Source organism: Endocarpon pusillum, assembly GCF_000464535.1.
Source record: "Endocarpon pusillum Z07020 unplaced genomic scaffold C723729, whole genome shotgun sequence".
In the NCBI taxonomy this organism is placed as follows: Eukaryota; Fungi; Ascomycota; class Eurotiomycetes; order Verrucariales; family Verrucariaceae; genus Endocarpon; species Endocarpon pusillum.
The window spans coordinates 1-27,240 of NW_006913589.1; the positions used below are offsets into that span (position 1 = coordinate 1).

Genomic DNA, 27,240 nt, shown 5'->3' on the forward strand with positions numbered 1-27,240 from the left:
CCCCCGGCACCCTGACGCAGAATACGGAGTAGTCTGGTACTGTATAAGGCAAACCACAGTTCATAAATATCTTTGCCCCCACTTCAGCCTCATGTTCGTGTTAGTGAGACTTAATCTCTCGGAATTCCAAACTCATCGATCACTTGCTAAATGAGCTGATGCGTTTAATCATTGCAGATCATCGTGTTAAGTAAGTAAATCAATCTTTAAGAGCTGATAGTAGGATTTGTTAACCGGGATAGACAAGAAGCGCATAATTTCCCAATCTTGTTAAACAGCCGCTCGAAACGAAATATGTTGGGCTTTGAAACAGAGGGAGCAGTCGTCTCTTTACGCTTTGTATTTTTTTTGGTATTGGCGCTGTGGCTATCCCCTCCGTACCCGAACAGGGGTGTATAATTGGCACATTGGGTACGGAGGGGATAGCTATCAGTGATGTGGCTACTCGATCTACCATTCGCGGTTTTGATCTATTTCCCTTGTATGGACTGCCAGGTATTGTTTTGCTATTCTTTGGCAGTCAAACAACCTGGCAAGTAGAAGCACAAGTGCTCGGAAAATTGGACGACAAGGAAGCTCTTGAGTTCAAGAAATCTGTACAAGATGAATGCACCATGATATCTGTTGCAGTTCGTGCCTTTCATCTTTCCAAACTCTGATAGTTATGAGCTGACAGACGCAAGGCTGCCATCGTGGCACAAATTGCCGTTACGGCTTTGTCACTAAGTGACCTCAGTCGGTCACATTGGGTCGCTCCAGGCTTTCTAGTGTTCAGCCTTACAGCCGCCCTCATGGCCGTTTACTATGCGACCACTCAGCAGCGAAGAATGGGACGACTCTTGACCGTTAGGCAAGTTCGACTGTGGATTCGTGGGGGCATAGATCCCTCTGCCGCTGCTCACAAATCACCGAGACGACTTGATAACTGTCTTTCCCGCTTTATGGCATCTACTTCTTACCCTTTGCCTTATTTACGTTATTCTGGAGTGACATTATTGGAGACTATATTATTCGAATCAAGAAAGAGGTTCCGATATCTGGACCCTGATGAACTGACTTCTAACAACATTCCAATGCAGCCGACGGACTCCTCACGCGTTCCATAATCAAGCAATGCTTTACACCCGCTGTGGCATCTGTTATCACCTTATCTGCGCCGCAGATGCTACTCACGACATCGTTAGTTGCTCTTATCATTGCACTTGGGATTTATCTTGGCTTCACCTGGACCAGAGGCCTCGACACAGATGCGGGCCTTCATGATAGTCGAAATGTCTTTATCATGTACGCGGTAGGCCTCACGGTGTGCATTCTCGTCTACTCGATATCGGGACTCATCCAGGACGGAGACACACGCACCGAATATGATATCCTAGAAGATCATCTGCATGACTACGTACTGCCAAACCCAGCCATTGTCCAGAACTGGGGTGTAAAGGCCGAGGTATTCAGTGGGAAGGTATTCTTCAGGCCTGCAACTCCAACACCACGAGCAGCCGCGGAAGCATCAGCTCCAACCGATACAGGGGCCCCACCGCCTGCACCGTCATCACCTCCAGTTTAAGTGGCAAATCATAGGTGTAAATACTACCTTCCATTCATGTCTCGACATAAGCTTTGAGTTCGGAAATGTGTCCACAAGTTAGGCCAGTCTCAAGACGGAATGTACACGCTTCGCTCCCACGCATGTTAACGCTATGTCAATGTCTTAATTACAACCAATGAAAAAGTGTGTCGAGCACGTCGATTGGGGGCAGCATGCATGGGTGGGGTGGTCATTGCTCTCCAGGCAAGGGATGTAGGGATGTTAGCATATCCAGGCCCGAGGCCCAGGGAAAGAATGGTGTCGCCCTTGGCACTCCGCACCCTCTCATATCTTACTACTTTCTTTCTATGCGAGTAACATACAAAGTAAGTCCTTGAATTTGAAGGACCAAGCAGTAGATCCTCCTCTCCTCTGAAGCAACTGCCTCGACCTCTCTCGTATACTACGAATGCATTTATCAGTTGACTGCAGTGGATAGTAACTTGCGTTGCATGTAGATCATGATGCGGTGGGGAAATGCCCGGAGCGACTCCAATTCTTTCCCCGGGCCGCGGCCTGGAGCGCCGAATGCCGCAGTTGAGCCTCCGAACAGACATTCTGAACGCTTCAGGGATGGAATCCCGGGCACCAACATCTGCAGGGTTCGGAGGTCCAAGCTTGAAATCGAGGTCTGGCAAACAATCACATAGTGGCATGTCGCCGTCTCTGTCTCTCTGCCCGGCCAGAAACACAGCGCAACCGCTCAAGAGGGTGCATCTAAGATGGGTGACAATACGCAAGGACCTGTCTACAGGTCCAGCACAACCGCTCCGGTGAACATAGCAGTCATCAAGTAAGTCAGCCCAGACTCAGCTCGACTCAACTCCACCCTCCACCCTCCCGCAGACAACAAATTAACGCGCCCCACATATGTCCTTGTCCTTGTCCTTGTTCATGAAATTCTGTGTAAACAATCGCGTTGAACTTGGCGCATTGTGCCAAGACCAAATCTACATCATGTGTACTGTATGTAACTGTAAGCAGCTCGTTACAGTATATACATACATACATTACATACTAATGCAGTCCTCCCAACCACGTAACCTCATCCAGGCACCAGACAATTGATTCGGACATCTCTCCCACGATTCATTCCAAACTCTACTCAGTCAGCTTACCGTCAGTCCTGCATCAGACACATGATATAACTCAATCTTCTCTCTCAAAATGTCCTTCGACCGGCTCCCATCTCTCGAGGCGCAACCGACCACCACTCGCCGTCAGGATGACCCCCAGTACCGAGATGACCCAGAATTCTCCCACCTGACTGAGACACTATCCACACGTCTATTCGAGCTCACATCCAACATCTCGCGCCTGTCACAACAGATATCGCTGCTGGGCACCAAACGAGACACCGAACGAGTGCGGGAAAGAGTGCACGACCTGCTAGAAGAGACGAAAGAAGGATTCAAAGAAGTCGGCGAGGGTGTCAAAAAGATACAAGGCTGGGAGGACTTGAATGTCAGTAACCATATCCACACAACCACTCACAGACACTCGAATATTGACACATCTCCAGGCCTCGCAGTCCAATGGCTTTCATGCCGTCTGTCTCGATTCCTGGCCGCCGATCGCCTATCTCAACGACGTCAGTCGCGCGGCGGTGCGGATCGTGGAGGCCATCAATCAGCAGAGTACGGATGCCGGTGCGGGCTTGGTGGCCGCGTACACGTTTGATGCCGGGCCCAACGCTGTGGTGTACTACCTGGAGAGAGATACGGAGAGGGTGGCCGGTGTCTTCAGGGCGCTTCTGGGCGAGCGGGTGGAGGGCTGGGAGGGCAGTTATGGGGAAGCCATCAAGAAGCCTGCGGAGATGGAGCTGGGCACGCTGGATGAGAAGGCGGTCGAGACGCTGAAGGCGGGCGTGAGCAGAGTCATTTGTACGGGGGTGGGCGGAGGCCCGGAGAAGGTGGACAGACATCTTGTCGATGAGAGGGGGGAGCCGGTTTTGGAATGATCACAGACAGAGGTTTCTACAGCCCGGATCTGAAGCATAGAAGTCACCAGCAATCTTGCTCGCCTGGCTATGAAAGGTTAGACGTGAGGAAGGCATTCAGATCCTTCGCAAGCCATCGACTCGAGCTACCTCACCATCTCCATCTCCCTATTTCTTCCCATACTCTTCGGCACCGTGTTCTGGAAGAGTTTCTTCCGCGCCGGATCCTGTGGCTCCAGCCTCTTCTGCGGCCGTCTTTCAGCATTTTGCTTTGCCTTGTCCTTGTCTTTTTTGGCAGCCCTGTCTTTTCCCTTTTCAGCTCCGCCATCCTTTTTGTGATCATTTCTCCTCCCATCGTCACCCTTCTGCTGCGCCTCCGCCTCCGCCTCCAGCTCCCGCTCCCGCTCCCGCTGCCTCGCCTTCTCCATCTCCGCCACCTGTCTGTTCTGCTCCTTTCTCCTCTCTTCCCGTTCTGGCAAAAGCCTCCCCTTGGCACACGCATTCTGCGCAGCTCTGTGCTCCACAGCACTCAAACCCTGATCCGTCAAATACAGCTGAAAGGCCGACAACAGCTCCGCCAAGCCAGTCTTCAACCTCGCCAGCACAATCTCCACCTCCTCGATATCCTCATCCGGCCCAGCCTCCTCTTTCACATGATCCTGCACGAACGACTCGATGGCGTTGACGGTGGCGGTGAATGTGCGGACTGTGGTAGGCACACCGGAGATGACTTTTCCATATGTATCTTCGGAGAGGCTGGCTACGAGCATGCGGGTGGTGGCTTCGATGGCGTCGATGATCACAGCGGCGTTGGAGTGGGGGCAGCCAAGGATGGTCGTGTTCACTTTTCGCGCGAAGGTTGTGAGGAAGAACCAGCCGATAGGGCTGTTCTGGAGTAGAGACGAGAACCATCTGAAAAGAGCCCGCAAGTTTAAGTTTTCGGGAGGGATGCCGGCTGGGGTCACATATTTGAGGAGTCCTTTCCACTTTGAAATGGGTGGTTCGTAAGGGTTTTTGGACTGGCCGATCCGCTTGGCGCCCCAATCGATGTAGGATTCAATCTCCTCAGTCCTGGTTTGAGGCGGGGGAGAACTGGCGAAGATGGGCCTCTCCTTGATGGGTGGTGCTATACATGGTAGCGAGTCTATCTCCATGGTATCCGGATTGGGTGCTTCATCTTTCGGTCTGGGCTTAGTGGTGGCAGCCTCTATGCGAGAATTGATCCCCTGAACAACATTGAGAGCTGCACTGAGCATCTGTGTCCACGCCGGCCCGCCTTCCCGACCAATGTCCGCGAAAATAACTTTTCGCCTCTCCGGGTTCTTCTGAGCTAGAAGCACCAATTCCCAGAATGCAAATGTCTTCACCAAATTTCTTGTCGCTTTTAGGCCAGTGATCAACGTTCCGTTGGGGTCCTTGCTACCAGTACTCAATGGCTGGTCTTTCTTTAGTGGTTCTTGAGCTAAAAATGTCGAAAAGAAGAACGATGTTGTCTCCCAGGTGAGCATCAACAAGAACCCTACGCCAAACGATCGAAGCATGAACTTTGGCTTGCTTGGTGGATAACCGGTTGGTCTGGCGTCGGATCTTGGAAGGCTATAGATAAGCTTCGCAAATCTGAGGTGCCACGACCAAAAGGTCTGTCTAAGGAACAAGGCGTAGATGAAGGGGCCGAACAGAGCAACCAGAACGCAGACTGCTGCGCATCGTTGTGTAATTCTTGGTATAGCGTTCTGAACCCGCATACTGATCGGCGGAAGCTTGTGAGTGCGGCTGTCTGGTTCCGGGGTCTTTGCCGGGGCGGAGACTGGGATATGCACTGAGGAGTAGTCGCTGTATACGTGGATTGCCGTTTGACAAAGAGCCAGCATGAGAAAGACGCTTCTCAGATAGATGGGTCGCTCGTTGAGTCTGTCAGGTGTGCTCATATCTCCCTTCATGATCCAACCCAGGTTCTCCGATTTTCGAGACGACCAGATGTAAACCTCGCTGAACCACCATGCCGAGAACACATACCAGAAGAGTATCTGGATAGTGCTGAGGCTGAAGAGCGACCTGCGAAAGGTATTAAAAGGTGATGTGGTGGTTCGCCGACCGAGTTGCAAGGTAGCAACACGAAGAATAAAGACCGCTAAGCAGGATACGAAAATGAGGACAGCTCTGACTCCGGTCAGGCTGATTGGGAACCATGACCAGAAATCTGCCGCGATCAGGGTTTTGCCGGTTTATTTTGTTTTTCGGGCTGACTCTACTCACATGAACTTTTGCTACCTAACCAGAAAGCATCATCCCAGCACACCAGCAGCGCCAGCGCTGAAGCATGCACAAAACGTCTATGAAAGGCGGAGGTGAGGAATCGTCGGTATGGCCGGATTCGAGGGGTTGGCGAAGACGTCGACATATCTGCAGATTGCTTATGCGAGTAGAGGAATAGAGATACATGGAAAGAGAATCATCGACCAGGCTACATCAGCAAATCATCGGGGTCCCTATACTCGCCGGTGGCAGACAGGCGAATATGTCCTTGTCCTTGTCCTTGTTCATGAAATTCTGTGTAAACAATCGCGTTGAACTTGGCGCATTGTGCCAAGACCAAATCTACATCATGTGTACTGTATGTAACTGTAAGCAGCTCGTTACAGTATATACATACATACATTACATACTAATGCAGTCCTCCCAACCACGTAACCTCATCCAGGCACCAGACAATTGATTCGGACATCTCTCCCACGATTCATTCCAAACTCTACTCAGTCAGCTTACCGTCAGTCCTGCATCAGACACATGATATAACTCAATCTTCTCTCTCAAAATGTCCTTCGACCGGCTCCCATCTCTCGAGGCGCAACCGACCACCACTCGCCGTCAGGATGACCCCCAGTACCGAGATGACCCAGAATTCTCCCACCTGACTGAGACACTATCCACACGTCTATTCGAGCTCACATCCAACATCTCGCGCCTGTCACAACAGATATCGCTGCTGGGCACCAAACGAGACACCGAACGAGTGCGGGAAAGAGTGCACGACCTGCTAGAAGAGACGAAAGAAGGATTCAAAGAAGTCGGCGAGGGTGTCAAAAAGATACAAGGCTGGGAGGACTTGAATGTCAGTAACCATATCCACACAACCACTCACAGACACTCGAATATTGACACATCTCCAGGCCTCGCAGAAATACACGGTGCAAAAGCTGTCCCGCGAATTCGGCGCCGCCGGCCAAGAATTCCAAGTGATCCAACGCCGCGCACTAGAAAAAGACCGCGCCTCCAAGGCCGCCCTGGAAGAAACCACCTCCCCGTCCGCCGAAGGCCGCCCATCCTCCCAGCAGGACCAGCAACAACAGCTGCAGACCCAGTCACCGCGCCTGGCCCCGCAAGGAGAAGTCGACTTCCAGGAATCCCTCATCATCGAGCGGGAATCCGAGATCCGCAATATCGAGCAGGGCGTCTCCGAGCTCAACGAGCTCTTCCGTGACGTCGCGACCATAGTGCGGGAACAGGGCGACGTCATCGACGCGATTGATTTGAATGTGGAGAATGTGAGGAATGACACGCGCGGGGCGGATACGGAGTTGACGCAGGCGAGTCGGTATCAGAAGAGGGCGAGGAACAAGGCATGCTGTTTGCTGGTCATCATGGCGATCGTGCTGGTGGTTATCGTGTTGGCCGTCGTTCTAGGCTGATATGGGAGGAGGATCTATGGGGGAAGGGAGAAAGGAGGTTGACTAGAGGCGGATGATAATGGTTTTTCTTATTTGTATATTTTGATCGAGCTGCATGTGATATGGCGGTGTAACATATACATGCCCTGTCGGGCAAACAAGGCATGGATTGGTAACCTAGACGGCCGGGCAGGGAACAGTGTACACTTATGGAGCGGCCTAGTTATCGCAGCCTCCTCCAAGGCTCGAAGTACTATAGTACTAATTTGTGCCATGGCTCACTCGAACATACTCCAGCTAGCTTTGGACTGACCGGGAGGCCTGCCGACCCGGTGCTCATCCACATATGTAGTGTCCTAAGAACCTTCTCCGCCGCTACTACTTAAGTACTGCTTCCCATCTGTGCGTTCAGGACGTGTGCGGATGCGCCGGATGCTCACCACATTTGACAGGCTGCGAGGAGAGTGCTATGAAGAGTGAAGCTTAGCTTGATGTTCATCGTTCAGCGAGTGAACTAGTATGTACAGCGGAGTTAGACATTCGAGCTCTCAATCCAATTCCATGTCGATATCGGCGAACCGCTTAAGAGGTCTCAAGACTTCCTTCAAGCCAACTCCCTTTGTACAAAGGCCAATTGGGCAAGGGCAGTGCTGTGCGACAGACACTAAGACGCCTTCCAAGTCAGTTGGTCATACACTGCCTTGGGCAGCGTAGCTATATCAAGGATGGATCTTTGGTAGGAGGTCTCTCAACCCGAAGACTGCTCCGATTGCATCCGTCGTGTTGGCAGGAAAAGACGGTAACGAGACGACGCGCCAAGTAGCTTCATATAAAACTCTGTTCTCATCACTGCTATTGCAGTATCTCAGCTGGGGCATAAGCTCACGACCCAAAACCCTTTCGGCTACCCAGTGACCCTAGCACAATACTCAGGCGTCGCGCTTTCACTCTGATAGAACCTCAAAGTCGCCACCTGAGCCACACCGGGTGGATGCCCAAAATAGCACGGCTCATTTCCCAGCTCACAGATATTGCCGTTGCTCGGGTAGAATAGTACCAGCCTGGCACTGATTATAGCCCCAGTTTCTTGTTGTATGCCACGCAATGCTCGATCCAGGCATCAAAGCCAGGGGCGGTGGTAGAATTCAGCGGCCGAACACAGCTGAGAGCGGTGTCACAGCCGCGCTCCCAGATTGGGAGGTCTGAGCTGTTGTACTCAACATTATTAGCGTCTGGACAGGCTGTGGGGAAGGGTGCGGTAGTGGGTTCGTAGATGGTAGATGTGTCTGTGTATGTTATTGTTTGTTTGCCTGGTTTACCTGTCGCGAATGTGAGGGTGGTGTAGGATGTGCTGTAGGTCTTCGGTTCGCAGGGTCGGTAAATGGGATGAAAGAGGTCTGAGCGATGAATTCGGGACAAAAGAACGAGGCTTCGTCAGAGGCACGAAGAAGTGCTTGATAGACATAATCTCATTTGCAAATCTTGGGCTGAGCCAAGGTGACAGAGATGAAGAGCAAGCAGGACAAAGGGAATTTGGACATAACCTTGAAAAGAATAGATAATTGGGAGCGGACAGCCTGCTTTCAAGACGGGAACAGCGTGCAATAGCTGAAGGTGACGAGCATCATATCATACAGTATCTTGATTTCTGTTTCATTCTCACCACAACTTCTCATTTAATTGTCCGCCGTTTCATGCCATGTCCCTACCATGAGCATAAATAATAAAATCTTGTTTTGAAAAATAAAATCAGAAATAAAAAAAATACAATTAAAAGTATGTCATACTTTTGAATAATCCAAAAATGACTTGTTTTAATGCTGTAAATCAGAAATTTAGTGATGTGACCTTATCACAAAATGCGGGAACTGTGAGGAATGGTGGCCCCTAGCTCTCGCCCTGGAGCTCTGTAGTGTGCATTGAATGAAGTTCCTGTGCTGGGCGATCGGAATATGGCTTAAGGGCGGGCTTATGGTTGGCGTACGTATTCAGAAGCATATTAGCATCTGGCGTCCCGTGTGCTGGGGAATTGCGAATCCGTCTTCGCCTTCGACCAAGCCAAAAAGCCAAACCAGCCACCAATACAATTCCGGCAAGAGCACCAATCACTACTCCCGCAATTGCGCCTCCGCTTAGCCCTGAGTCACTGCCGCTTTCTGATGCCTGGGTGCCCTCAGAGGATGAGGTTGCCGAGGCGTTGGCAGTCAGTATAGAGGAAGAGCTCGGAGAAGACGTGCTCGTTGTTGAGCCCGTGCTTAAGGACGCGCTCGAGGAGAATGCAGCTCTGAGCTGGGCCGGTGGAGGAGCGTTGAAGGTTTGTGAAGTAGGCGTTCCGCAGGTCACTGCATTGTTCTCATCCGTGCCGCAGCATTGCCAGAGATTGCTGGTGTATGAGTATACGACGTCTGGGAGGCTCTGGTCCGCTGTGTCCAAATTAGCGTCGAGCACTTCCAGTGTCTTTTCGCATGAAACATACTGCATAACGGGCTGCAAGCTCCGTTGTCTCGGTAGGTCTGGTCGGTGCAGCCGCTTATATAATAGCCGCTTCTGTAGGTTATTTAGCTATCATTCTACCATGGTCGTCCATTAATGCTCAACCAACCCATTGGGTGGAATGTCCGCCTCCGTAAAGCAGATGTTGTTGCCCAAACATGTGGAGCCTCGCGCACAGCATTTCAATGCCCCGCCCGAGTCGGGATTTCCTGGGCATGGCACATCGATTGCAGAGTTATCAGAAATTCTATTCCTGCTCAAGCGATAGCATTCCATGATCAGCGCACGTGTGTGTAGTTATGATATATCAAAAGGTATGGAATGACCACAAAGTAGAGATATGAAGAGCTCGGGATCAGAGGGAAGAGCCTGAAATGCAGATATGCCCTGGCCCCCGTTCTAAGACCGTGTCGCGCGCCTGATGACAAACTGGGCTGTGTAACAGCCCCTATTGAGGAACACTAGCCTTGGAGAGAGCCAAGAAGTTTTAGTTAGATTGAGAATTACTAATACCTAGGCAAGGGGCCATGAAGTTGCTACAACTTGATTAGCTAAGTCACTGATTCAGCAATCTACGTAGTATATCTATAGACAGCCCTAGCTTAGTCATACAGAGTCTAAAGACTGAGGCAACCATAAAGTACTGTTAGCTCCACGCTAGTAAAACCCTACAAAACGGCCTCCTTACCAACGCCCCTGTCGCTCTAGCACAGCACCATAACCTCACCGTCGCTATTTTACACGTCGCTCTTGATTCTACGCCTTCTACTGAATTCGAGAGAATTCGTGCAGATTCTTTGGATATCTGCCCAAATCTATATTTTCTATGATATCTACTTGTTTAATTGGACTCAATCGAACGAAATTGGCAAATTCTGCTTATTTTACTTATTCATAGACTCTGGTAATAGCTCTAACAGACTCTCTACTCCTCCTCCTCCTCCTCCTCCTCCTCCTCGAGTATCAGCCTATTTTCTTTCCGGTGAAGAGGGGCCGAGTCAAATATCGGATCGAAACAGACATGGAGTACCTGATCCGTCATGTAGCTCCAGATCCACCACCATAGCCGCAAGACAAGGCTGCAGAAGATTTATACCAAGATCAAGCCAATCCGATCGAGGCCTGTCCTTTTCTCGCTTGACCTTGAACCCTTACACATTAGCCGCTAGGCGCACAAATGGGTTCGTCTGCTGCTGACTCTCTTCAGCTTTATGTAGGAAGTACATCGTGTTGCGCACTTTCAGGACACTGAAGATCAGGAACGAAGAGGTCGAATGACACACTGTTATGTGGGACGGCGACGAAGCTCAGTGATCGTACAATGACGCTCCTTATATCATTCATAGCAAGAGACTGTAGATTACCCTTGATACGGCACATCTAATGAAGCCAGACCTGGAGAAAATGGAGACCTGGAGAGAAATGTCAGAGCTCATTCCCGACTCCGAAATTTAGCCGATTCCGAGGATCGATCCCAAACCTCAACTTCGACTCAACACCAATTCTATCAACCAAATTAGCAAACCTAAGCCAGCCTACTATCCAGATTCCTAGCAAGCTTCAACGCCACTATCTTTAGACCGTCATTGTAGAGACGACGACCACGACGATGATAGATTTGGACCTACATGGGGTTGTTGCCCTGATCGACAACATGTTGGAGTCTACAATGCATGCCCACACCTTCTGGTGAAGGCACTTGAAAACCCGCAAGACGATTTGTTTGGAACAGAATTATCCTGCCGCAAGCGAAAAGGATATCTGATGCTGACTATCCATACCGTTTGTCTAGACAACTACTGCCTCCCTCCACGACCCCTAACATGAATAGCTTGCGATTAGCCATTTGCCACTCCCAGCAACACGCCCGCCCTCCACACATAATATGATGCATAAACCCCCATCCAGATCTTCAACCCGGCCTCACAACCTGCCCCCCCAAAGTACAATGCCCCCACTTCTTCAACTCGTCCAGCACTCTCACCAACTGCTTAATATGCAGATCATACTTGTCCGTAAACTCATTCGCTTCCTCATCATAAGACAGCGAGGCATACTCGAGCAACGTCGCCCGTATCACATTCAGATACCCCTTCCTGCCATCTCGCTCTTTGTTCCTCCATATGAGCGATCTGATCTGCAAATTGAGCGGGTCGTTGGGATCGTCGTCTGGCAGGCCGGGCGTCAGCGGGTAGTAGCGGTCAGAGGCGAGGGGCCCGCCGCGGGTCAGAGTCTCGGCTGCTGAGAGGGCTTGGGTGAAGGGTTTTGCTTTGGTGGCCGGGGCTGGGTTGGTGATGCGGTTTTGAGGTCTGGAAGGGGAGGGGGAAGAGCCTTTCCCTGGTTGGGCGCTTGCTTGGACGGATCGGTGAGGGTCTCTGCTTCCTTTTGATGATACAACGGGATCCTTTGTGTTGCGAAGGAGCTGGACCGGTTTCGATGACATTGATGAGGGAAAGGAACCCTGCATGCCCTGGGGAGGCGGGATGGATTGTTTGGATAACATACTTTTTATCTTCCCTCAATGTTGGATCTTAACGTGGATGAAGAATGCTTCAATAGCCTGAAGGATATGATTCTATTAACAGAGCTCACGGTATCATGTTTGCCACATATGTAGTCAACGAAAAGACTATTGAAGCTGATGGGAAATCATTGGTGAAACGCCCCCTTCAGAGTAGACATTCCCAACTACTACGTAATTCCGGTTCCACGTTTTACCGTTGTATCAAACTCCACTCTGTCAACGATGTTGATAAGGGGTTTAGTGGTGCTGGTAAGTTGCTTGATATTGTCCCACTCCGCCCAAGACGGAAGGAATAGTATGTATGGGCAGTACAACTTGTAACTCGATGCGTCTCTACTCCAGGGCGAGTTTCAGCATCTACAGCACCAGACCAAAGGACCCCAGGCCTAAATGCAAACCCCACATTGCCCCTCTCCCCTTCCGCTTCTACTTCAATATCTACTGGGATTCATTGAAACTTAAGAATATCGTACATTTAGCTCTGTTCTCGAAGCTGTTGTCAGACTATTGTCAGAGCTTACTCGATAGCTCCGCCACTTGGCCAAAGGACGGAATGATACGGCACACTAGAATCATGGAGCACAACCACTGATGTAGACTATTCTTGACGTTCCAAACGAAAATATACAAGTAAAGAATAATCATAATGGCTTCAAATGAAAGTCCTACTGTCCGATCAATATTCTTGTCCATGAGTCTTATATCATAACATGTTTGAACCTCGCTTCGTTGTTATAGACTTTACTTCTACTAAATGGCCTATCTGAGTTAAATAGACGTTTAAGGCTTTTGTTGACGGGGCATTGTAGACGTAGTTTGCTGAAAGTTTTGGTCTAATACTGTATCGGGTAGAGCTGTGTATTTGCATGACCAGAGAGGAACTCTGGACGATCGAATCGTAATTGTGGGCTTCATACTGCGAGTTGACATCTATCTATGGCATGATAACGCATCTCCTCCTGATCCAGCCAGGGACATTGACCATCTCGAGTACACAGTACTATTATACAATGCTTGAAGCGCATATCATCTGCTTCACAAACACTATCTGAGCACCACCAATCCAAAGAAGTCCAGCCGTGTTGTACACAAAAAGGGCCTGAGAAGCCGAAAATCCGCGAACAGAGACTCAGGGTACATCATACAGGTCATTCGTGAGCCACATGTCTGTCTTTCGTCTGTGCGAGTGCGCGTTTCGTAGCATGAAAGAATCCCAAGGTGGAAATTCATGACTCATCTCCGAGAGTTGAACGTCAGGTTTGCATTCTGCGGTCGCATACCAAGCACAACATCCGCGCGGGCGAAAAGGTCACCACGAAAGAAAGAATCGCCGCATGCAGATGCTGGCGTAGCTGGTACGGTAGCTTGGGCCGCCGGGCCTAACGCAGCAGACAGCGGTGTCGCTGGCAGAGCTACCGAGCTAGGGGAGACACCTTGCATCGCCGCCTGTACGGAAGTAAGTGCTGGCGCTTGTGGGGAGGCATTGAACGGATGTTGGGGATAATGCTGTTGGAAGCCATTGGAATACACCGAGTGGCCACTGTGCGGACTATTTGTGAAGAAACCGTTGACGACGCTGTTCGTAATGAGGGGAGGGGGAGGAAGGGGTTGACTTCCAGCTTCTGCCAGATATGCCCACGGGCTCGAATCGATAAGTCGTACTGCTTCTCTGCTTGCTTTCTGCACCGGTCGGAGAATAACCACGATATCTTGGGCCAGTAGTCGTAGTGACTTCGCTTCTTTCATTTCTGCCACAAGATCAATAAAGGACTGGGTGAATGATTTTGTGAGTTGCCAGAATGAGCGATCATTTCTTCCGCTGTTGCCTGCGTCCTTGACTTTCATATTGACAAGTCTCAAATGCAATGTTTCGCTCACGTCCAGACAAGCTTTGCACCGCCAGAGAAGATTTCTCCATACTTCCCGAACCTCCTTTGGTCGCCTGTCCTCGTCCGCGATTTCTGCGCAGCGCGCGAACTGACGGCGTGCTATGGGTAGGGCCTGAAGAGCCGAGTCGTAAGCGCGAGACAAAGCAAGAAATATCTCTTCGAAGACGGTTTCCTCCTGACTATCACTTAGACCTGTCATTGGATTGACTCGCATCGGATTCTGAAAGACGGGCAAATTAAATGATTCCCCCGATCGCGGCGTGTTGGCCAAAGAGGAAGCAATCGAAGTATCTGTAAGTGTCATCGTACTCGTTGATCGAGAATTAGAGCGAGAACGTAAGCCAAGGGAATAGTCTGGTGTTGAGGTAGTAGAGTTGATGTTGTGCGCGAAGAAGCCGGTACTGCTGCATGCATTTGTCATACCAGGGGGTCCATATGGGTATAGAGGTGCTTGGGGAGTTGGCCCGATCTGTGACGGCACATAGGTTTGCTTTGGTGGATAATCTGCTACAATCCTTGGTACAGAATTCTGAAATGCAGTATCACTGCGTAACCTTGAATTCTGTCGAGTACCGGCACCTGGCCTGTTTCTTGTTGGAGTGGTAGATCTGATAACGCCGGTAGGTGGCGAAAACTCTTCCTCGATTGTCCGGAAACCCTTGACTGTGTTGTGCCGTATAGGTGTTTCTTGGAACCTGACCTCGACGTTGAGACTTTTCACAGCATTCTTGACCTCGAGCATGCTGCCATAGATGAGAAGCATGAAGGACCGAATATATCTTGCATCCGCACTTGCCACAATCTTGCTGACATTCTCGTGTAACTGTGAGATAACATGTGAATATGCCATGATGCAGCTTGCGCAGTCCCTCTGCACAGTGTTTTCAGCTCGCTCAACACCGTCCCCGTCCTCTCTTTCTACTGAAGCGGCCTGTTCAAGAGCTTCGTTCAGTCGATCGACGTGTGATGATGCATTGTAATATGTGAGCTCGAGACTTGTCCTCTTCGAGTCTCTTCCCTTGATTACACTGATCAGACCGGAGATTTGAGGATGCAGCTGGTACAAGGCATAGAGGATACCCTTAGCACCCTCGACAACGGGACTGCACCAACCTGACTCCTGACTCTGCTCTGGCAAGCTAGACAGTCTTTTGATATAAACATTCCGCTGCTTCCGTCCCTCTTTGGGGCTAACAGGGCTCGTCAAGCCGCTGCCTGGAGAGATGGCATTGCTGATTCTCGAACGGAGGACGGATCCATGACTGACGCCTCGGAGGTGGCTAACCCGATTGTTCTTTATTTCTTCCACAGGTTCTAGATCCGACTTCTCCTTCCTCATCATTCCCATTCGCTTCGAACGCGCAGCAGCTGACGCTTGCAGAACATTCTCACTGTTGCTCCTGCCCTGTTCATTTCCTTTGACCAAGGGAGAGATGCTGGGCCTGCGAACAGTGTTTCCATTCTGACCGGACGCTATTCGATAATGTGACCTGGTTGGGATGGGCGGTGGTTTAGGCTGACTCGGCGATTTTGTCATCATGTCTCCGGGAGTCACTTCAATCCCATTCATTGACGGCCGAACAGGAAATCGGCTACTCGGCACTCTCTTGAGTGGTTTTGGTGTTTCAAGCACGCTTTCATCCACATCCATTCCTGGTTCGCAATCCACTGTGGTGACGATCGGCTGGGTCTCTCGTAAATGTCGTTTAATCTCCGCGGTCACGGCTGTCTCCCTTTCGCTTTCGTTCATCTCTGACAGTGCGACTTCGGCCTCCTTCGCTTCAATTGTTTTCTTCAGCTTGAAGCGTAATGGATTCTCAGCAACTTTCAGAATCAGTAGTTTTGACATTTCGCAGATTTCTGGTGGCAATTCCTCGATCCGGTTGTACGCTACTGAAAAGACACGCAGGGAACTGAGGTTCTTCACCTCGCTAGAGATTCTCCGAATCTTGTTCCTGCTTATGTCAAGAATCTCCAGCAGCGACAACTTGTAAAGCTAGAACATATGGTTAGTAAAAGTGATGCGGTGATCGACGGACATACGTACCACCGGTGGTATGTCTCGAAACACATTTGTGCGTATGTTTAGATAGCGCAGTTGCGAGCATTCCGGGAGCCTCAACGGAACGTACCACATTTGATTGTGTGAAAGTGAGAGCCTTTCCACCTCGACCTTGATAAGATCCACCACACTCTCTGGTAACCGTGCGATTCTGGAGTGTCCCAGATCCAGTGTTAACTTTGGTCGTACTGCTTCGCTAACATCCTCACCCCCAGCCAGCGCATTTTGTGTATCTTGCTGGGCATCTGCAACCTTTGTCCGAAACAGTTCCAAGGCCTCCTCAGGACTTAGAAGGTCCGGTTTGACTGTCAGGCCATCTTCTGGGTTTGAAGTGTCGTTTGCAGGAGGATATGATGCTTTGGGGACAATATCGTTTCTTGGTCGTGTATCAGCACTAGAGGCTCGCGGCTTCTCATAATCGTCAGGTCGTAAGGAGAAAGGTATACGGGTAGCGTCGTCCGTCCGAAGGATGGTGCGAGCCATTGAATGGCCAGTGAGACCACTTTCGCTTGTCATTTGCTGTACAGTTGTAGACATCAGGTGGAGATTTAGTGAGCTGAGGCTCCTTGTGTGTGAGATGATCGGAGGCGGCCAAGTGTCGCAGTCATTGTCTGCTAACGGATCCTAACAAATATAATCGAAAATGATTTCGCAATTGCTCGTAGCTGTCCTATGTGATGTTTTCCCTGACTGAGAGATCTCTTAACCTTCTGCGCGCAACTGCTAATGCTGGACTTTCGAGTAGGTCGGCAGCGGTTGCTTCATGCAGTGTTGTAGGCAGTACAGATATTTCAGTTCCAGTCTTGGACAAGGGAGTGTGGTCGTCAACGTATCAGATGGTATTAACGGGACGATGAAGTGCTGCAGACTGAGACCAGAAGGCTGAAAGTGGAAGATCATAAGGAAGGGGCGGGTTCCCAAGTCACACTTTCTGCAGGAACAAGAGAGCACCAAGACTCTTGGCTTGGCGGGCCGCACGTATTTAGACGTCATTTCCCCTGCCAGTGGGCCAGCGTCCCCTAGTAAAAGACTAAAAGATATCAATGATAAGCCTCCAGAGTGGCCGTAAAGGTTATTGAATACACGTTCCACTCAGTCTAGTAGATCTCCTGATTTGAGAACGAGATGTTCGAAGAAAGCAGATAGAATCAGCCTTGAAGCCCAACAGTTTTCTATTTGGAGGCCCAAAGGGTTGTCGTGTGAAACAGGGTGCTCAATCATGCAAGACTCGGAGCTCCGGTGCTACAATGTCTTGAGTGGCTACGGAGTATTTCGAAGGCAATGCAAATGAGCACCTGCAACCAGTATGGGCTTGCTGCAGAGTGTCCTTGCCGCTATACAGATGTCTTCAATATATCCCTCCTAGTCGTGGGTTACCTGGCGGCAATGGAGGAATAGTTACCCCGGGGCAGCGTACCTCAACAATAGCAACACGATCAGGGGGTTAGTGCACTGACACGGAGATGATTCATGAGGGACACGAAGAACTATGCTTGTGAAAGAGACCGGTGGGTCTTCATGATCGCTATAGGTGTAAATATGTACAGCGAATATATGGACAGAGGCACTTTTATGTGTATGTGCAAACCATCATTCCGCTCCCTCAACATGTAATTCAGGTCAGTAGTACCACAACTCCTCGCTAAAAGCCACGCTAAAACCCAACATGATATGGTGAGATATCCATTAAGATGGTCGTTCCCTCCTCCCAGAGATTGCTCAATCTTCAGGCCACGGAGCAAGATCGTGTTTCAATCCTTGTCTCTCGTCAACTGGAGAAGGCGGCCAAGGCTTCAGATCTGCAGTAACACCGGACGAACCTTGCACCCTTGCTGGGGAGGGGGATCTGACAAAGTTGATTTGCTCCCTTTCCATGCTATCAGCCCCGTTGGTTGAGCTCGTCGAAGTCTCTCGCCTCGCGGGGCTGCCGTCCTCAACATGCAGAGATGTCGGGATATTTTCTGCTTTGGTTCTTCTTCTCCTCGCGATAATCCCAAGGAGACCGAATTGATTTCTCTGAGCACTAGCCAGAGAGTCGCTCTCATTGGGATGGTGCTTAGCGAGGCGTTTGTTGCGGCGGGCCGTGCGATCTTCATGCACTGGATCTACCTGCTTCTTTGCTGCCGGCACAAGGTTGAGGTAGATGGCAAAGACAGTGCCTACAGCGAACGCTGCCACAGCTACGCAGAACGAATATCTGATCCCTCGACTCCGCTCGACGGAAGCTTGAATGACTGGGAAGATGGCACCCCCAGAAATAGCCGCAGTCATAAACGCCGATCCTGTCTTCGTGTGGATGCCGAGTCCTCGAATGCCAATGCAGTAGATGACAGCAAAAATGCCAGATTCGGTGAGATAGATGAGCTGGCCGGCCGCTATCAAGGCATCGCCACTCAGGTTCATTGCCAGCACACAGCTGATAATGGCAGCTAGGTAGAGAACCAGGAGTATCCATCGTGGTTGGAGAACATAATTCAGAAAAGCCGACAGGAACCGTCCAACAGCGAACACGGTATGTCCAATGGTGACATAGTCCGAGGAAGACCGGCTTGGTGTGGCCAACGCAAAAAGACCGCCAAAATTGTTGCCCACTGCCTCCTGCGCACCAACGTAGAAGAATTGACTTGACACACCAAGAGCCAGAGTGACCCAAATCACGCGCAGAGGGCCAACTTTCGTCTGGTTGGCCACAAAATTCTTGTCGGCCTGCTCGTCCAATTCCTCATCCGAAGCCTCGGGAAGGTTCACGTAGTAGAAGGCAAGGGCCAGAGCCCACCCAAAAAGGGCAATTCCTAGGTAAGTCCATTGCACTTTGAGCAAGGAAGGTGCTGAGTTCACAGTTTTGAAAAGTACTCTTGAGGCAAGAAGAGGCGATAGTATAGTTCCGATTGCCTGGAATCCTTGAGAGAGGTTCAAACGAACCTCAGCATATTCCAAAGGACCACAGAGAGCGATGTAGGGGTTCGCCGCAATTTCTAAGCAGGAAAGACCAACGCCCACGATAAAGTTGGATATGATAAATGCTACGTAAGACCCGAGCACTGATGAGGGCCAAAACACCAATGTGCCACAACCATAAACAGCGAGTCCAGTGATCATAGAAGCCTTAAAACCATACTTCTTGATGACGAAGCGGCCTAGGGTAAGTGGACCAACAAAATAGCCACCGTAATAAGCAGCATGAAGGCCCTGGCCCTGACCAGGAGTGGTTCCTACCACACGTTGGAATTGTGAATTGAGGTCATCAAGAAGACCATAAGCAAATCCCCAGAGAAAGAATAAGATAGTCACAATTGCGACAGGTCGAACGGATTCCCGATTGGAGAGTTTAAGCATATTCTTGGTAGAGTGCATCGTGTAGAAATCAAAATTAGACCTAGCGGTGCACACCTTTGTCGCGTTGGTAGCAGTACGCGACATAAAAGCGTCGTCCTCCGGGCTAGAAAGAAAGTCCAGAAATCCTCCTTCCCCACCATAGGCTCCATTTTTCTCCTTTGGATCTGCTGCACGAAACGCGGCTGGATTCGTTAACTCGTTCCCGGGTGGCACGCTCTGTTTAGCAACGGTGGGTGGTGCATCGTCCATGCTGTCCCTCAGGCTCGTTTCGGTCGCATCCTTGATAAACCTGGGTAGAAACCGGAGGAAGAGTGGTTTCAGGCTGGGAACGCAGGCACATATCAGTCCCAGGTTGACCTCAACTGCTGACCACATAAAACTCAACGCAGCATTCCATGCAAAATCGTAGCCCCTTTCCTCTTGTTTTGTATTGCCCGTTTGTCCAGTTTGGGCCGAGAGTGGTGCAAAGGCTGCATCTTGCAAATATGCCAAGCGTACAACATCAACAACGGCCACAAATGCACCAGCGGAGAAAGTGGCAACCAGAATGATTTTTTGCTTCTTCGGCAGGCGCATGCTTGTTAGAAGTGGCATAGGCAGAAGCAGAATTGCAAGGTCTGTGATTATGTTGACGGGTGCTGAGCTGAGGTACAAAGTCACGATATTGATACACGATGAGTTAGCTGGCTCAGGATAGGTGAAAGCAGCTCTTGTCGGGCGGCATTGGAATATATTGAGGAAGGTTAGGGCACCACCAGCCACGTTTACAACAAAGAGTGTGAGGTAATTCAGGCGGCGGAAAAGTAGCTCGTCCTTCGAGAGCGAGAGGAAGAACACCAAGATCGAGGTCTTGGTCAACTATCCCGAACCATATCAGCTGTGGCACATCTGCGGAAGATGGGGTTTCCTTCTAACCATCAACGCGGGATTGTATAGCACACTTAAGGTATATCCAGCTTTCCTAAGATGTCCATGGTCTCCAACCCCAATATCGCCCTCGTGCAAGCCTAGGCCCGTCGCAGTGCCAGCACATATAGACGCTGAGAATCCGACTGCCATTGCCCATGCAGCCAATATAAACCAGTCGTCCAAGTACACCTTTCGTACTATCCAGATTCTTGTCACGAACCGGAACAAGACGAAGAGACTTGCGAGGACGAGCATGGTGACGGTGACAGCCAGGGTTACTGGCCCTCTTGTTTCGACCATGGCTGATAGCGTTGATAGATCCTCCGGAGGGTTTATCGCATAAGATCAATCGGCTCTCCTACACAGGACACCATCGCAGTATGCTCCAGAATATTGAGGCAAACAGCTGCAACAGCGTCAGGGTCGCCTTGGGGAGAGGTCATAGATCCACGATGTACTTCGTGATTATACAGTTGGGAAGAAATGTAAGTTAGTACGTAGATAGCAGGCCAGCCGACTAACAACCGCGGAAATGAGGAGACGGGAAAGGGCTAGAATTACCTTGAGGTGAAAGTGTGGATGCTGGATTGAGCGATGAGGCAATGCTGGAGAAAGTCCCGCTCAAACGGCCTATGGGAATCGGCCCAGCCTCAATGGCTCGAGGGTTAAATTGCTAGCTGGGGTTGCTTGGGCAGTTATCTTGGCCGACGGACACAGCATGCGGGACCCTGTGGTGTTGACTTTCCAGACCTTATCAGCCAGGTTGACTCGGCGCGATCTGCTAACAAGAGTATTCAGATCCCCGAGTCTTTCTTGTACACCTCGGTCGACTCGGATGATTACATAGTATAGCCAGAGTCCGAAGAGTGCTAGCGCGGTATCAGCGCTCAACTTAATCCAATGCCGTGAGAACTGCGACGATTCTGGTGTCTGGTAACTTGTTCTTACCTTTCTGTACCACATACGGAGTACTAGGTGGCACAGGTCAGAGAGTATGGAGTATTCCAATTCAGTGAGGCTCTATGGCGCGACGACTCTAACAAGAGCCTAACTAAACACTAGTTAGTTAGCCAACTCGACTTTACCACGTAGGCCCGAAGGCCCGCAGTTGACAATTTTTCTCTCTTTTTCCGCGGGCATCTTGTAGAACATTCTCCATCGACGTATGGAGTACCCACCGAGGGTGCTAGAACACAAACCCAATATCAGTAAAGATAAGAATCAGCTTCTGACTTCCAGCTTGTCTAATCGTCATTTTGAACTCAGAGACGCAACGCATCTTCTGATGTGCAAACTCCGAAGCAAAGATAGAATCCCTGTTTCCAGTGCAGAATGATGGCCTTACCCTCTGGCGCCTTTACTGCAGTGTACTCCGTACAGAAACATATTTAAAAGACATAGTTGGAGGAATCATGAACGGAAGAATAATGAAGGTTTCAAAGGGCTACGTTCGCTATCGGCAAGATCTGCGATCAGTGTAGCTTGGACATGTATATGGCTTGGATGCATGTGTGGTCAAACAATCCAAATACCTTCCAGAAGATGAAAAGAGGCACCAAGGTAATGTCTCGAAACGCACACGCTGATAAACTACAATATGTACCGTCCGCTTGTTTGCTTCAGTCCATGTGCAAGTGCCGCCTGATCGCTAGGTATCTCTCGTAGAAGAAGAGTTTCATCTCCACCCTGACAAAGCCTGTAAAAGCACTGATCAATGCCAAAGCGTTTGCGGGCATATACCAGTCCCTCCGACTCCGAAGCTTTTGTTTCTGCTCCTCCCAAACCGCCCTCGATGCGTACTTTGCCAGGATCAGGAATGTGCGCACAGGACCTTGACTAGTCTGTAGCCCTTCATCGAGACTTCGAGTAAGGTCATTTGTCTTGAGAATTAACAGAATTATCCTTGGCACTTTCCCGAGCAGCTGGACAAGTTGCTGCAACAAGTATTCGCCGAACCCTGCGGATATGGCTTGCTTCTCAGAGTTGTCGCGAGCGGTTGTAGAAACCCCCTGGTGCGTAAGGACGCTGTAGTCTCGGCCTGTGATAGCTGAGGCGAAGAGCGGAAATTGCGCATCTGTGATGCCAGCTACTTCGTAGGCGTATCTGCGCATGTTCGGTTCATCTGCATCGATGACTGCGAGCCAGAGCTTGGCATAATCAACGCGGAGCTTTTCTGGTATGGTGCGGTACAGGCCGTGATCATAAAGGATGATGTCGAAGTTGTAAGGCTGCCGCCGTGAAGTATTATGTCGAATAGCTATGTTACCTCCGTGTGGGTCGCAATGCAACGGGGCACCAGGAGTAAATATCATGGCGTTGAAAATGCGAGCGAGGGTGGCAGAGACCTCGTCCCTCGAGATGTGGTGTGAGTCGAGATATTCAAGGTTATCTGGGCGAGCACCTGTGATGTAGCTCATGACCAGTATCCTCTTACTGGCTGAGATTACCTCTGGGATGATAAGCGGAACTTTGGTGTTCTTCTCAAAAAATCTGCTCGCGTTCATAGCATTCTGACCTTCTAGGGCAAAGTCCAACTCCTGTGGTAACGACGACTCCATTTCATCTGAAAGCCAAGAAAGATCGTAGTCCGGAAAGAACCGTCTCACGGTTGCGAACGTCAATCGAGTCAGAGCCAGGTCCAGCGGCACCCATTCTTTTAGTGCTGGGTGTTGCACTTTTACTGCAACTTTCTGGTGCGTGTCTTTTAGCGTTGCGACGTGCACCTGAGCAAGTGATGCAGCACCAATCGGAAGATCAGTAAACGTCTCGAATTCGTCTTCTATCCTATGTCCGGTGTCCTCGACGAACAACTCTTGGATTGACTCATAAGACGACACTGGACACTTGTCCTGGAGTGGTACGAAGGTTGTGGTCCATTCTAACGGAAGTAGGTAGCCCATGCTAGAGAGGTGCTGCCCGAGCTTGATAAATATAGAGCCATTCTTCTCCAGAACCTTCAAGGTTCGTTCTGCACAGCGTTTATGACATGCCTTCAGAAGCAAAGATTCCTCGTTAGGATCGTCGCGTTGCAGCTTAAGTGTCTTACGATAGCTATGGCGACCCTGTAAGTTCACATCCGCCGAACGAGGAGGTCACGCACATACTCGTTAACACACACAGCCAGTGTAGACATTACCCTGGCTGACCGCTCCGTAGCATGGTATCCATGCTTAATCTCATCAGAGAGGAAGGCAGCCGATGCAAGTAATGTTCCTCCTCCTGCTGCAAGCTGGACAACTCTTCTTTTTCGCTTCTTTTGAAAGATCCTTCTCGGCTGCTCCGGGATGCTGAAAGCTCTTCGCTGGGCGTCAAGGATAATGGGTCGTGAACATTGTAAAGACTTCAACGCAGAGTTGCGCCACAAGACTTGTAAACGCATTCGCAGGTGGACAGGCTACCGAGTCATGGAATCGGAGACTATGTCTCTCCTAGTCCTTTCTGACAGAATTCTGCTTGTCTGGGATGACAATAGAGGCGCATGGAGATGTCTGGTGTAGTGTTTGTGATACGGAGTAGTGGTTGAAAGATTATGCATGGGGCAAAATTAAAGTAATGCATAACGCTACTACGTTACGTGAGAGCTTCATGAACAGGTACAGTTGCACCCGAAGATAGGCCGAAGATAGGCCGAAAGCATTCATGCACGAACATCAACCACTACTATTAATACCTAGGGAGGATTCTATGGTTCCATCGATTATCCGGAGGATTTCAATTGTTGTGCCTATGCAATTTTAACTGAAAAATCTATTCCTTGGTTTCATGCCCAATGAGCTCGCTGGCTCCCTCGGATCTAGCCGTCCTGGATAAATGGATACACCTTTGCCACGTCAGGGCATGCGATGAATACTGTATCCCTAACAGTCAACCGTAACTCAAAGCCCAATGGTCAACAAGATGTGCATGCACCAGTATCGCCAAGCAACGCCGGACAGAGATCCCGTACTGACCACAATGATGGCTATTGCAAGGTCGACGAAGGGTAAGCGTCCTTTGGCTCCAGCTGTTTGAACCCTTCTTCTCTCAAATGACCAATGATCTTCTTCAACCACTCATAGGTCAACATCGTTGTCATAGCAGCCGGCACCGCCCGTACAAGATTTGTCCCAATACCTGCATAGAACGCTCTCCATCCTTCCTCGTGCAGAATAACTTGAAAGGTCTTGAGCACGCCATGATACCGTGGTCTAGTTGGCATGCCGTCCGAAGATGAGAGGCCCGGAGGCCTTCCCATATCTGAGGGATGAATATCGCCTCCCCGGTACGAGATTCCTTCTGGCGAGTGTCCCGGTCTTGAAAGCCTTGTCTGCGTTTGCAACCTCGTTCGCAAGACTTCATGAGGGTATGTCGCTGTGCTCGCACATACTTTGCTTAGGAAAGTTGCAGCAGATATCCCAACCCAGTGCGAGCCACCATCATGCTCGGGATGCTCGCCAATTCCATAACCTGTGAACTTCATCTTGAAATATTCATATAAAGGGAATTGGACGGCAACATGCGTCAGGCCTAACAATGCGGGAGTCAGCCCCGAATAGAAAGCGCGTAGTCCTTCGCTGCGATACATCTTTCTTGCAGCATCTGTGGTCGATGTGTAATGCCATGGTGCTCGAAAGCCATCAGTTGCGCCCCTGTTACTTTGCGACATTAACCTCGTTTTGATTACCCATATGGGATTTGTCAACATTGTGGAACAAGCACCAGCTGTCAATGAAGAGTAGCACCGGCTTGCCCACCAACTATCTGTGACATGAATCAGCATTCGTCCTGCCCAGGAGAATAGCTCACGTACTGAATTGAGTCTCGTAGAACTCCCTCGACTTCTCGTAGACTGTGAGGTAGACGGCCCAGGTGGGTAGATACCCCAGCAACATTGGGTTAAGTCCTCTGTATAAACCCCGCAACCCTTCATGCCGCCAGATGACCTTTGCAGTTCCAATCATTCCCGAATACGCAGAGGAGGAAGGCGATATCCTTCCATTCTTCCTCTGTGCAAACCCACCCTGGGCCTGCAGTTTTGTTTTTATAACGTCAAGAGGGCATGTAACAATCCCCGATGCGATTCCGGCGCCTGCCCCGCACACCGGAGTGATATACGCCGCCGGAATTTGTGCTGAATATATCTGAAGGTGAGAGATTGGCGATAAAAGAGGAGGTTTTTGAGAAGGCATCGTATTGAAGTTTTCGGATGTCGAAGGGGGTTCGGTGGCCGAAGCATACTGGGGAATAGTAGCAGGTGGTGGTGTGGAAGTACTTGAATTAAGGGACATTACTTGGGCGAAGTACTAGAGTATTGTGCAATGTGTTTTCGGCGAAGAGCTCTCTCTACCAGGTGTTTGTCTGGCCATCTGCTTGCGCGAGATCGATATCCTTGGTGTTGTGTTTCCAATCCCTCGTCACAGTGTGCGGGGTCGAAAGACCCGGCAGCACTGATGAGGATGTTTCAACGATTGATAAGGTCCATGAAGTGGTACTGGTATTGCAAATTCTCCAGAGACTGGGTCATTGAAGGGTGCTCGCCAATTGCTGTCTCAACAGTGATCATAGTATTCATTCGAGGTGGGTTGTTTGGTAAAAGTCGGAGGTCGAAATGGAGAGCTTAATTGTATGCCAAGATAACAGGAATCTGCCTAGTACCCTAGCTGAGGTGGGGGTCTATACCTAGTTGCATATTACTACTACTAGTCTTTATATTTTACAATAATCTAATAAAGCTGCAGATTTAAACCTACTAATTAGGTCTTAAATGATCATATATCTTAACTAAGCTATTCTTCTTAATTCGTTTGCATTCATATATACTTAATTCTTGGTTTTTGAGACGAGCCTTATGTTTCTAATCCTTGGAAGATCGCCTTTGGCACCATCGAACTTTGCACAAAGTCCAATAGGAATAAGTCCCGGCGCACCCGCATCCGCTATAAAGGACTAAGTAGGCTGGGCCTGCACCTAATACGGTAGCAATATTATCAAACTTGTTGGAAGTAGACAGGGCAGAAGCGGTACTTGTGTTGCCATGGCGTGGCCAGATGTCAGGACGATGAACCGTACATTCCCCCGCACGCTTTGACGTGGGGCAAAAGACTAGATTACCGATGGAATTCCACAGGAATTCCCACGTAAGGTTCATAACCATCTCATACATCCTGCACCGCTCGGCATGCCTAACACCAGAGAGATTATAGATTCTATCTAGAATAGGGACAGATATATATATCTGCACTGGCGTTGATGTCATGTGTTATGTGACGTGCCCTGTGCATGGCCCTCGAATGGGTCCCGAATGCGCTCTCTCAATAAAACTGACTTCGGAGGCTAATATTCGTGAGCCTTGCGACCCTGTCCTTAACAACTTCCTTTATCTTGTTCGCTCCTTCTTATCCTTTCTTACTTCTTTACTGGATGGCATATAATGTAAAGCTTGAATTGCAGGAAAAGGTGGCGGGTTGTCATAACCCTACATAGTGTCTCAGATCTTCTCTTTCATGAGAAAAGATGAAAGCAAAATATCAATTAACTTTTTTACTCCTACTAATTGACTTGCACGGACTAAATGACAAGACTTATTGACGTAGGTGAGTTTTTTCGTGTCTAGACAAGTCCCAGAGCTGGCTATGGTTTCCAAGACGGGACGGTGGCATCGGTTTTTCTCAGAGGTTGAAAGGGGGCAAACGCTACTTGGGTCGGATGGACAAAAATTGTGCATCAAATTTGATGTGAGCTTCATTGATATCATATCAAGTACGAAGGTGTATGATTGGTGATGTGAACTAACAAAGTCGCAGTCCAAGGTGATCATTGGATAGCACAATAGATCAGCCCAAGCTTGGAGTGCCAC

The 27,240-nt window shown here is 49.8% G+C and overlaps 10 protein-coding genes across 10 annotated transcripts; 3 read left to right on the forward strand and 7 right to left on the reverse strand.

Moving 5' to 3' along the window:
• Positions 1–1,162: 1,162 nt before the first annotated feature.
• On the forward strand, positions 1,163–1,564 carry EPUS_04555 (uncharacterized protein; the record flags this gene model as incomplete). Its single annotated transcript, XM_007788831.1, has 1 exon — positions 1,163–1,564. The coding sequence occupies one exon, from the start codon at positions 1,163–1,165 to the stop codon at positions 1,562–1,564; it is 402 nt and encodes a 133-aa protein (XP_007787021.1).
• A 1,188-nt stretch (positions 1,565–2,752) lies between these two features.
• EPUS_04556 (uncharacterized protein) lies at positions 2,753–3,545 on the forward strand (the record flags this gene model as incomplete). The annotated part of the gene is made up of 2 exons (XM_007788832.1): positions 2,753–3,049; positions 3,108–3,545. 2 exons carry the CDS (start codon positions 2,753–2,755, stop codon positions 3,543–3,545), a joined length of 735 nt encoding a protein of 244 aa, XP_007787022.1.
• Positions 3,546–3,670: 125 nt separating this feature from the next.
• EPUS_04557 (uncharacterized protein) lies at positions 3,671–5,464 on the reverse strand (the record flags this gene model as incomplete). The annotated part of the gene is made up of 1 exon (XM_007788833.1): positions 3,671–5,464. One exon carries the CDS (start codon positions 5,462–5,464, stop codon positions 3,671–3,673), a length of 1,794 nt encoding a protein of 597 aa, XP_007787023.1.
• Positions 5,465–6,339: 875 nt separating this feature from the next.
• EPUS_04558 (uncharacterized protein) lies at positions 6,340–7,213 on the forward strand (the record flags this gene model as incomplete). Its single annotated transcript, XM_007788834.1, has 2 exons — positions 6,340–6,636; positions 6,695–7,213. The coding sequence occupies 2 exons, from the start codon at positions 6,340–6,342 to the stop codon at positions 7,211–7,213; spliced, it is 816 nt and encodes a 271-aa protein (XP_007787024.1).
• A 1,866-nt stretch (positions 7,214–9,079) lies between these two features.
• EPUS_04559 (uncharacterized protein) lies at positions 9,080–9,673 on the reverse strand (the record flags this gene model as incomplete). Its single annotated transcript, XM_007788835.1, has 1 exon — positions 9,080–9,673. One exon carries the CDS (start codon positions 9,671–9,673, stop codon positions 9,080–9,082), a length of 594 nt encoding a protein of 197 aa, XP_007787025.1.
• A 1,924-nt stretch (positions 9,674–11,597) lies between these two features.
• EPUS_04560 (uncharacterized protein) lies at positions 11,598–12,128 on the reverse strand (the record flags this gene model as incomplete). Its single annotated transcript, XM_007788836.1, has 1 exon — positions 11,598–12,128. One exon carries the CDS (start codon positions 12,126–12,128, stop codon positions 11,598–11,600), a length of 531 nt encoding a protein of 176 aa, XP_007787026.1.
• Positions 12,129–13,442: 1,314 nt separating this feature from the next.
• EPUS_04561 (uncharacterized protein) lies at positions 13,443–16,643 on the reverse strand (the record flags this gene model as incomplete). Its single annotated transcript, XM_007788837.1, has 2 exons — positions 13,443–16,094; positions 16,146–16,643. 2 exons carry the CDS (start codon positions 16,641–16,643, stop codon positions 13,443–13,445), a joined length of 3,150 nt encoding a protein of 1,049 aa, XP_007787027.1.
• Positions 16,644–17,879: 1,236 nt separating this feature from the next.
• Positions 17,880–20,705, reverse strand: EPUS_04562 (uncharacterized protein; the record flags this gene model as incomplete). Its single annotated transcript, XM_007788838.1, has 2 exons — positions 17,880–20,354; positions 20,412–20,705. The coding sequence occupies 2 exons, from the start codon at positions 20,703–20,705 to the stop codon at positions 17,880–17,882; spliced, it is 2,769 nt and encodes a 922-aa protein (XP_007787028.1).
• Positions 20,706–22,024: 1,319 nt separating this feature from the next.
• On the reverse strand, positions 22,025–23,784 carry EPUS_04563 (uncharacterized protein; the record flags this gene model as incomplete). The annotated part of the gene is made up of 2 exons (XM_007788839.1): positions 22,025–23,456; positions 23,510–23,784. 2 exons carry the CDS (start codon positions 23,782–23,784, stop codon positions 22,025–22,027), a joined length of 1,707 nt encoding a protein of 568 aa, XP_007787029.1.
• Positions 23,785–24,366: 582 nt separating this feature from the next.
• Positions 24,367–25,672, reverse strand: EPUS_04564 (uncharacterized protein; the record flags this gene model as incomplete). Its single annotated transcript, XM_007788840.1, has 2 exons — positions 24,367–25,145; positions 25,195–25,672. 2 exons carry the CDS (start codon positions 25,670–25,672, stop codon positions 24,367–24,369), a joined length of 1,257 nt encoding a protein of 418 aa, XP_007787030.1.
• Positions 25,673–27,240: the final 1,568 nt, after the last annotated feature.